The following is a 10,734-nucleotide window of genomic DNA, read 5'->3' on the forward strand; positions in this document are numbered from 1 at the left end:
CCCTTCTCATGTGTTAGTCGTGCATAATAATTCTTAAAACTTAGCTTAGGACACAATAAGCAAGAGTTCACTCAGTTCTGTTAAGTTGGGACCTTTTGGTTAGATTTGGGTGTTGCATTTTAGTACTTCCCTCCAGAGGAGTGATACCTCTGATAGAAAGGATTTTTGGATGTAATGCAAGTCTTTTTGTAGATGGATTTTGCTTTAGAGATCTGAACCTGTAACTGTTTTCTGCTTTTATTAAATTTTCCTTCATTTTTTTTCTTTTCAAATTAAACCCTTGTGTCTAGGAGGTCAAGCAATCAGGGGAGTTATTAAGTGTCCTTCAATTTACAAGTCTGGTTCCTGACTGAAAGCATGTGTTGAGATTTTAACTCCCATTCCAGTTTCCAGAAGCAAGAGAATGTCTCTGGGACAGGGCTGTTTTGGTTTACCTGAGCAACATAAGAGGTTAAGTTGACATAAAACTGATCACTATCACTGATCAGTTTTATGTCAAGTTACAAACAACTCAGACTTTAAAAGTTGTTAAAGTTGTCTACAATCTTTTCCCCATCTGATTATTGCTTCGTCTTTGTGATGCAGGTATGACCCTGGCCTGATCCCCAAACCCCCAGCAGATTTTGGAACGTCTCAGCTCCACTACTTCGAGGACTGGGGTGTGGTGACGTATGGCGGTGCTTTGCCTTCTGGCACCAACAGCTCCTTTCTGTCCTTCAAGTCTGGGAAACTAGGGGGACGTGCCATCTTTGACATCGTTCACAATAACAAGTACAAAGAGTGGATCAAAGGCTGGAGGAACTTCAACGCTGGTCATGAGCACCCAGATCAGAACTCTTTCACCTTTGCACCCAACGGTGTCCCGTTCATCACAGAGGCACTGTATGGACCCAAGTACACTTTGTTAAACAATGTGGCATTGTTTGGCTCAACCCTATCTGGGAGCTGCTTTAAACCTTGGGCTGGACAAGTAACAGAAGCCTGTGACTCTAAGTGGTTAAAGTACAAGGTGGGCCTTGCAGCCGATGCCCAGGGCAGAGTGGAAGCTGCTATAAAGAGAGAGGGGATGGTCTTCATTCGTGGCGAAGGACATTCGGCTTATAACCCAGAACTGAAAATCAGGAACTTCCAGAGGAACTTGCTGCTTCTTCACCCACAGCTTCTGCTCATGGTTGACCACATCCACCTGGACCCAGGGAGCCCAACCAGGGCCATGAGTGCCTTCTTTCATAACACAGAGCTGCCATTTCAGAGTACAAAAGTAGATGGTGTTCATGGAGCATTTGTAACACATGGGAAGGAGAACTATAAGATGTTTTGGATGGATGACACAAACTCCAGTAACAAAGGGATGGTGGGTTACTGGAGTTACCCTCGAGGGTATCCATATAATGGCTCCAATTATGTGAATGTAACAATGCCCCTGAGGTACCCGCACACAAGGGTGGCCTATATTTTCTTTGGACCAGGCTTGGATGTACAGAGCTTCAGCTTACGTGGGCATGATCAGCAGGTGGATATTTACCTATCCACTAAAGACCATACCTACACCATCTACCTTCTGACAGGGGAGGTCACCAGCAAGCCTGTGTTCGCCATAGTGCTGCTGGACCACAAAAGGATTGTGTTTGAGAGAGCAGCAGCTGTTGTAGACAGCTTCCCTGTGGAAGTTGAAGAATACGCCAATGTGATGGAGGACAATCTCCAGCATGTCAAACCTGTCTTCCAGCAGATGGAAAGACACATCCTGGGAAGAGTCCTCAACACTGCCAGCTTCCGTAGGACCGCTGAGCACCTCCTCCAATTCTCTGACAAGAAGAAGACAGAGGAGGTCATTAAGAAGATGTTTGCTATGTCCAAGAAACAGAACAAGGGAAAGGGGGGAAAGAGGTTAAACCTTGGAGAGAAGCTGTCTGAGAATCTGCCTGACATTTTTGCACAAATTGAGGTCAGCGAAAAGAATGAGAGACAGAGAATATCAAAGCGTACATATGAGGACAGTCCAGAGGAAGGGGATGCAGACTCGAGGGCCTTTGTGGATTATCCAGCTGGTCACAGGAACAGGAAGGGGGGCTTAGTTAAAGGCCGCAGGTTTAAGGAGGTTCACATTGTGGCCACAGCAAGGAGTGAGGGGGTCTCTGGTAACCCCTCCTACATTAGACTGTTCTTGCTTATGAACACCACTACCTTCTTCCTACTGCTGGCTGTTCTGCTTACTCGATTTCAGAGGGGGCGGAGCCTCCACACACAGAGGTGCTTTTACACCATTGTTTTGATCGACTGCTTCATCCTGCTGTACCTTTACTCATCGTGTTCTCACACACAGTGCTGACACCCTGAACCCCTCCGCATGACAGGATGTCCTGTCTGTTCAGGGTGAACTGAAAACACACTCCTCCTCTTTGTACCAGATCTGATAGCAAATCATTAAGGCCACTGTTTAGGAAAGTTAAAAAAGTTTTTTAAAAAGTTAATTTGTAATTGTCCAGGAAAACAACCAAAATGACATAAAAAGACAAAGAGCACTAAATGTATGGATGTAGTACATTCTTGGTCCACTCAAATTTTAATTATACATTTTCTTCTTGATTTACACCTTCTGAATATCATTATTTCTTCTAGGAATGTCTTATAATTCTCTTTTTAATAAAACTAGTAAGCTTTTAACATTTCTTGCTTTCTTTTATCAAGTAAAGATACATTTGGGCTTCAACACAGGGCCTGACGTTAGCCACAGATGTTTGGGGGAAGTCAGCAGAAATGTTAACTCATGGCTTTATCTTGAACTGACACTCTATACAGGAATTTATAAGCATTCAGTGGTCAGTCACCCAATCAGCCTTCCATTCACCACAGCAACGAAGGGCTGCATATGGATTTAAACTTCAGTTGTATTTTTAGCAAAACTACACTTTGGTTAAATTGAAGTGGCTGTAATTTCTGCTTTGGTTTTAACCTGACAACAAATGAGTGAAATCAGGACTACATTGTATTTTTTGCAAATGAGTCTTCCAGTTGTGAAACTACATAACAAACTACATAACACCACTGGATGGAAGCGGCTGAAAAATCTGTCTTTTTCAAATAATTCTCTAGATACTGTAAAGGTCTGTGTATGTTATTTTTCCATTTCATTAATTCATTCAAAGTGGTAAGATACATTAATTGACATGATTGCAGTGGATACCCAAAATATTCACAGTTCTATATTTGCAGTTTCACCTATTTGCAGATTTTCCTTTGGAACAAATTATTAGAGTAAATTATTTGAGTAAAATATTTGGATATCTAAAATATCCAAAGTAAAATGCAGCTTTATAAGCTGAAATGCCCACATGCAAAATTACTTCACATAATATTGGCTGATGCTTGGAAAGCAGGCAATCCAGGACCGCCATTTGTTTTCCTTGACACTGATTGGCTGTACCCCCAAGAATAAAAGGTTGTTTACCTTTTGGGATAGACAACAGCACAAGCTGCATAAAGTGATTTACAGGGAAAAACAACCAAAACATTAAAAGACATAAAATACAAAATGATCACAAATCAAACATCAGTCAGTTTAATACCCTAATAAAATGTTTTCTCTAACAAAGACACCTTACCAGTATGGAATTTTACTGGTAAGGTAAAAGGACGTAATTAAAATAAAGCCATTTGGGTCAAAAGACTGTTCAAAAAATGGTCTTGATAAACAAGCGGAAATCAGGAAGGCATTAGATCAGGGGTGGGCAGCTCCAGGCCTGGAGGGTCTCCTGCAACTTTTAGGTGTGTCTCAATTTCAACACACCTGAGTCAAATAATGAAGTTGTTAGCAGGACTCTGGAGAACCTGATTGCATTTAGGAGGTGATTCAGCTGTTGGATTCAAGCCTGTTGGACCAGGGAGACGACTAAGAGCTGCAGGAAAAAGGAAGGAAAAAACAATTTCAGAGAACAAGGATTTGTTACAGCAAATGGGAGATAAAAATGTTCCATTGAATGTCATTTACAATAACAGAAGAGCACTTAAAAATATAAGTTATCAACTCCAGGTAAGATCAAATTTATGTCTTTTGTTAATACTCGGTGGTGATTTTTTTTTTAATCTTCACAGTTTTACTTTAACATTGAATTAAAAATTATAGTGCTGCACTTTTAGCTGCTGTATATGATCACACTTTCCATCTGCCAGGGATCTGCAACCTGGATCTCTGGAGACGCAACTGGCTCTTTAGCTCTCTTGAAATATCAAATGATGAAATATTGCTGTTTTGTTTTTGTTTTGTTTCATTCTTTTTCAAGTGTTGTCATGGAAAAACACTGACTACCCTGGCCCCTGTGGTAACTCAGAACCAGCCTCCAAACCTAACTCCTTATTTGTATAAATATTTTGATAATACTCTGTAAAATACCAGATTGTTCACATAACTTTTATACTTTTAGTTGTCTGAGGATGTCATGATTTGTGGTTTAGTGAGGGAGAACGCAGAGAGGATCCAGGATGAAGATGATGATGATGAAGAATTAATGACAGATATACAGCTCAACAGTCCGGACAAGTAGGCAGCACAGGGAGCTAAGGCTAAAATTAACACTGGAAGCTCCTGACTTAAATGACTGTAACCGAGAGCTGAAGCCGCCACAGGACTTCACAGTTCTATTGTGGCCGACTGACTAACTAGACAGACTGCGTTAACTGACAACTTGCATCTGACGAGTAACAAACAACAAGGATCCGACGAAAGACGGAGACAACAGGTGGGGTTAAATGCACAGGGAAGGTAATCGGGGAACAAGACACAGCTGGGAGAAAACAGAGAAGACAGAGACTCAACAGGGGAAACGGAACTAAATAAACACAGAAAAACCTCAAAAATAACTACACAGAAAACACAGATTGTCACAGTGGATACATTTTGAATATTAAATCAGGTGTTATGATCAGTTACTCAGTGGTTTACCAAATGCTTTTTACTTAATTGCTTAATTAAACATATTTAAAGTATACTACTCTGACTGGAGTACAGTTTTGAGGTACTCTAACCAACTTCTATGCATGAACGACTGCTCTATGGATCACTTTTTAAAGACAAAAAACACTGCCATAAAATATTATCCATTACTACAGCAGACGGCCCACCCCATGAGTAGGATGACGCGCCGTGGTGGGCGTCCCTTATTTTGATTTCTGAAAGGTGGCAACCCTAAGCAGAAATGAGATGGAATGGATGATATCAAGATCATCAAGAATGAAAAGAGCACTTGGGAAGAGACAAGAAAGGGCAAGAAGTTGGTCAGAAAAAAGTGAGGCAAGAGCAGAAGTTGGCAAAAAGACCAAAAACAAACGGGCGAGTTCACGAGTACAGGATGACTTTGCCATAGGAGTGGAATTTAAAGTCATGATGGAATTCGAGAGATGGGAGATCTATTCAACCAGTAAAGTTGACCAAAGCAAATGGAGGAAGAAATGGGGAGAATTAAAATGGCTAGAATTATGAATAACAGAAGAGTGCTGAATCATGCCGTCAGTGACCACAACAACAGAAAATAATCAAAATGAAAACCCTGATGGGGGGGGAAGGATTAAAACATATATTCCAGGATCTTTACCAAAGTTGAGTCATTTCAGGAGTTTCACTTGAAATGACAATGCAGGATGTAAAAAAAGAAATCAAAAGAGGGAAAAGATGCCACCAGGATTAAAAGTAAAAGACGGGGAACTTAAAGGCACTATGGCAGTGATTCTACAATTTGAATATATTAAGCCAGAAAATATCCAGTTGTGAAACATGAACTACAGAGTTAGAGAGTATATCCCTAAACCCCTCAGATGTTTTACTTGCCAAAGAATGGGACGCATTGCTAAAGAAAGTGTCCAAGATGTGGAGGTCCACATAAATTTGGAAAATGTGATAAAATTGCTAAAATCAAATGTAACTGCGGAGGAGAACACAGTGCACCATATGGTGGATGTAAAGTGCAAATGGAAGCCAGAAAAGCTCAAAGAATCAAAATAACAGTTTCATATGCTGAAGCTTTAAAAAGAATAAGGAAAGAGTGCAAGAGGAATGAGGTTGGGAGAAACGGGTCAAAGAAACACAACTTGGAATTCAAACCAAGGGCAGAATTATCCGAGACAAATCTTGGTTCCAACAACAAATATGCAAAATACATGTTTGCATAAATGTAGAGTGGATGAAAATACAATGGTGGTGAAAAAAGAAAACTTTGTAGCTTTTGTGTGCCACATTATTAATGTCACAGTACAAATGAAGAAAAGTGATAAAATAAATGCAATTATAACGGCAGCAGGAAGATTTTTAGATATGAAAGAAATCCAAGCAGATCAGATTCATACCATTTTGAGTACCACTGAAACAGAAAATTACGGTGGCCGACAGGTGCAAATGTGGAGCAAAAGAGAAAACATGCAAACAAAAAAAAAGACACGCGCACAAATTAAATGCGGCAAATAAAATGCAGCAAACAAAAAAGAAAACACCCCCGAATGAAATGCAGCAAACAAAAAGTGTTGAAAACGGAAGTGCTCCAGACCACTAGGGGGAGTCTAACAAAAAATAGCTGTGTCCGAATTCAGGCTCTGCATCCTTTCAAGGGCCCTGAGAAACTGATCCTTCGAAGCATAGACATAATAAAAGAGTAGACCCCCTTCCCCCACGATTGGCTGCTCCGGCGCAAATACGCTCTTGGAGCGGTCGTCCCTCCTGCTTTGCTCAACCAAAACAGCAGAAGAGGACGCTTGCGAGTGAAGCTGGCTGTTAATGCAGCGGGAGAAGACATCTCCGAAAACGTCGGAGCAATATTGGAAGTAGGTGATTTATTAATGAACCGAGCAGATATTTCAGATCTATACATCTACATTCTCGCCTAAAAACATTGTAAAAAATAATTTTGTGTAATACAGCAAAAATTATTTTGTCCCCATTGCTGCTTTTCTGAACACCCGCTTTAAAGGATGCAGAGCCTGAATTCGGACACAGCTATTTTTTGTTAGACTCCCCCTAGTGGTCTGGAGCACTTCCGTTTTCAACACTTTTTGTTTGCATTTCATTCGTGGGTGTCTTTTTTGTTTGCTGCATTTTATTTGCTTTTTGTTTGCCGCATTTAATTTGTGCGCGTGTGTTTTCTTTTGTTTGCATGTTTTCTCTTTTGCTGCGCATTTGCACCTGTCGGCCACCGTAGAAAATGCTCAGGATTAGGATCCAAGTTTCTATAATGGTTCTACATATTCCACAATGGAATGCCAAATTTAATAGCCAATGGACAATAATTTAAAATGTTTATGAATTAGAAATAATCCCAGATATAATATGTGTTCAGGAAACAATGCTAAAACCTCAGCTAGATTTTAAGATTCCTGGATATAACATAGACAAAGCAATTATAGAAGGTATTCAGGGAGATAATGAAATAATATGAAAGATTTAGTATTATAAATTCAGCACAGTTTATTTAGATTACTCAGGCGTGGCACTGATATTTGGTTCTGTGGGATACCAGCAGGGAAGGAGTAAAAGGCAACAAAAAGGCAGATAAATTAGCAAAAAGGGCTTTAGAGGTGGCAATAATGATTACAATTCTTTTTGGGAAAGGGGAAGGGAAATCACTTCAGAATAAAGAAATAGAAAAATGGGAAAAAGGTGTAATGACGATAAGAAAGGAAGATTATATAAAGTACAAAAGTCAGTATTAATTAGAAATGAGAGAAACGGAAGGGAAAAAATAATCAAATTAAGAGTAGGTCATACCTATTTAAATGACATTTTATATTTAATAGGGAGGAAAAATAAAGATAAATGTGAAGGATGTGGAGGGAAAGAAAATGTAGAACATGTATTGATGAACAGTAAAACATCTGAACCTGAAAGGGAGAAATTCAGAAGAATGGTTGGAAGGACTGGTCAAGAATGGAGTCTTAAAGGAATATTGGGAAATGAAGGAAACATAGTGGATATTCACAGATAATAGAAAGCATTATTTATTTATCTTCAGAATACAAAATTAAAAAATAGAATTTACTAGATGTAAAGAAGTGTTTCTACACACTCGTGTACAGTAGGTGGCGGTATGCACCTTAAAGTTGCTTGCGATCCGCCTTAATAGAAAAGGAGAAGAAGAAGCGGAGGAGGTGGAAGAAGAAGGGTTTTGGGACACAACCAGCATGGGTGCTCGACTCGCGCGGATGTTCCGAAACTATAATGTGGAGAACCGCGCGCTGCGAGAAATCTCCAAAGAGAAGCCGAGGTCAGCACCCCGGCACGCGGCCACAGAGACGCCGTCCGCCGTTAGCTCCGAGGGTGAGAGGCTGAGCTGCTTGGTAACCTCAAGGGTCATACCCACTGTGGGCTCGGTTTTCTAGAACCTGCCTCGGGTAATGTGTGGTAACTGGTTTGTTCTGTGTGTTATAGCCTCTGAGTCGGTGATGAAGAAGAATGAGTCGTTATTGGAACATCTCAGGTCTGTGTATGTAGAGTCCACGGATCCAACAGTCGGCGGAAAAACGACTCCAGAGGTCAGACTGAATCCTACATGTCTCTGTCTCTGCTGAATGACAGCAGGACCTCAGAATGTCTCCGTTCAGTTTGACCAGGCTGAGCAGGACTGGGTTGAATGCATTTTATTGGTGTTCTAGTTGATAGACAAACACAAACTAGAGCAGGTCTGTTTATTAAACGAAATAATCAGATGATTGTAATAGTTTTTACACGTTAAAATCCAAAAAGTGAAGCGTATATCTATTTATGAAGCCCACTTTACCCTGACACCCCTAATTAAAATCCAGTGTAACAAATAGCCTTCAGAAGTCATCATGTGCTTGTAATAAAATGCCCTAGTTAAAGCACAGAGGTAAATTCAAAGAATCATTTTTGACAAATTGTTGTAGAGATGATTGATCCAGTTTGACTAATAGAGATTAGTCAAACTTCATTGCTAAGAAGAAATCTGCAAAATTGCTTGGCCTTTGGATGTGCAAAGCTGGCAGAGATACACGGATAAAGACAGCTGGAATAAATATAAGTTCTGTTAAGATCTGATTTGGTTGGGCTAAGTGCCAAGGCACACAACATTTTTATGTTATTTGAAAATGTAAACAAAATAAAACTTTTTTTTTTCTACATCAAAATTATGCACTAGCTAAAAATTATGGTCAGGACTTTAATGTATTCATTTGAAATAATTGGCAGCGCATATTTTAATGTATTACACTTTTTAATGCAAGTAATTGTATTATTTTTAATACATTTTGTCCAGGTTACTTAAAAATTGAGCTTTATTTAAGCTTATTGTTACAATTACATTTTTTAAACTGCAGGAAAGTTAATTGTTAGAAATGTAAATTTGGGCCAATGTTGATTAATACTTTATGGCAGTAGTTATCAATATTTTATTTTATCAAATGTTTTATTTGATTGCTTGATTAATTGTCAGAATAATTAATAGATTACTTGAATGCTAAAATAATTGTTTACAACAGCCCTGGTTTTTTATACCAACTGCCTGCTGTGTCATTTCCCCACAGTTTTCGGGGAATGCGTCTGCCGGTAAAGAAGCAGACCGGAGGCCCCTCAGAGTCAGTTTACCAGGAAGCGCGTTCAGCCTGCCAGAGCTCACAGATGTTCCTAAAGGGAAGCTAACCCTTGCCGAGGCTCTCAAGGCTCTCGGCAGCCACCAGCACCAGCCTCGAACCTGGTCGGCGGAAAAGATTGCTCAGGAATATTCCTTGGAATTAAAAGACACAAAATCTGTGCTTGAATTCTTTATCCCTTTCAAGGTTGAGATCATCCCTCCAAAGAGTAGAACTTCCAAGCAAATAAAGGCTTCCTAAGAATGGAGAAGCTTTTACCTCACTTATTTATGTTCTATAATGTTATAGTGGGAAAGGATGTAGCTTTTCCATGATTTAAGTGATGTTTAGATGGAATGATAGAACATTTTTCTTATGAATACATGAAAAAAACAGATAATGACAGTGATCTGATAAAGAAAAGTCCATGAAGACATTCTCTTCTGTTGATTGTTCAAAACAAAGTGTTTTTTTGTTGTTGTTTTTACAGTGCAGACCTGCAGATCTTTATTTCTATTTACAAATCATAAATGACAAAGTACCTTGCTCTCTTTGTGCATTCATTTTTAAATTTAACTCAAAAGAAGTAGAATTAGATGGATTTATTATTTGCCAAATGATAAATGTTATGCTAATGATCAAATGAGTAGAGCTATTATTTATTTCTTTTTGTTGTTTAGGGCCTCCTTCTGTTCAGGTCAACCTGCTGCTGTGCTCGAACTATTCCAATACTCTGTGGCCATACGCCCCTCTATGAAGTGTGCACTCAATCAAAGGGAACATAAGTGTTCAAAATTTAGAGAATTGGGACAGTATGCCATTGTGTCGCAACCTCGATATCCAAAATGGTGGTCTTGCACACTTGAAAATGAATCAGTGTGGTGTTGCGCAGGTTCTTTTATTTTAACAAATGCTGTGGAAACATGAGCGCGACAGTGAGCGCCTTCGCTGACCAGCCGTTGCTGCGCTTAATTGCCGTTGGCTCGCTGAGTCAGGAGTGCTGCTCACCGTGCTCTATGTGCCCACTGGTGGCGAAGTGTTGTCACTGCAGTCCAGTGCATCACAGGAAGATAAGTGCAGCTGAAGAGCACAGCCAAGATAAGAAAAATGGAAGCAAATAAACAAACAGAAAGGGGGTGGGGGGTGTAATTACTTCTGATGTCCATT

The 10,734-nt window shown here is 39.8% G+C and overlaps 2 protein-coding genes across 3 annotated transcripts in view; both read left to right on the plus strand.

Annotated features, from left to right (window-relative positions):
- dse (dermatan sulfate epimerase) overlaps positions 1-2,667 on the plus strand; it is a 73,347-nt gene extending 70,680 nt beyond the window's left edge. For both annotated transcript variants that reach the window (XM_088002234.1, XM_088002237.1), the window contains one exon: positions 586-2,667. In XM_088002234.1, coding sequence (XP_087858360.1) covers positions 586-2,332 — 1,747 coding nt within the window. In that variant the 3' untranslated portion in view covers positions 2,333-2,667. The remainder of the gene's footprint in view (positions 1-585) is intronic.
- A 5,428-nt stretch (positions 2,668-8,095) lies between these two features.
- ndufaf4 (NADH:ubiquinone oxidoreductase complex assembly factor 4) lies at positions 8,096-10,114 on the plus strand. Its single transcript, XM_014973922.2, has 3 exons — positions 8,096-8,299; positions 8,411-8,514; positions 9,523-10,114. Exons 1-3 carry the CDS (start codon positions 8,164-8,166, stop codon positions 9,826-9,828), a joined length of 546 nt encoding a protein of 181 aa, XP_014829408.1. The 5' UTR covers positions 8,096-8,163; the 3' UTR covers positions 9,829-10,114.
- Positions 10,115-10,734: the final 620 nt, after the last annotated feature.

The sequence above is a fragment of the Poecilia mexicana genome, unplaced genomic scaffold (assembly GCF_051168715.1).
Source record: "Poecilia mexicana isolate PSO_F unplaced genomic scaffold, ASM5116871v1 scaffold_21, whole genome shotgun sequence".
Taxonomy (NCBI): Eukaryota; Metazoa; Chordata; class Actinopteri; order Cyprinodontiformes; family Poeciliidae; genus Poecilia; species Poecilia mexicana.

Coding starts and splice junctions, on each gene's coding strand:
- ndufaf4 (XM_014973922.2), top strand. CDS start 8,164: ATGGGTGCTCGACTCGCGCGGATGTTCCGAAACTATAATGTGGAGAAC. Junction 8,300..8,410: donor GTCCGCCGTTAGCTCCGAGG/GTGAGAGGCTGA, acceptor TGTGTGTTATAG/CCTCTGAGTCGGTGATGAAG. Junction 8,515..9,522: donor GCGGAAAAACGACTCCAGAG/GTCAGACTGAAT, acceptor ATTTCCCCACAG/TTTTCGGGGAATGCGTCTGC.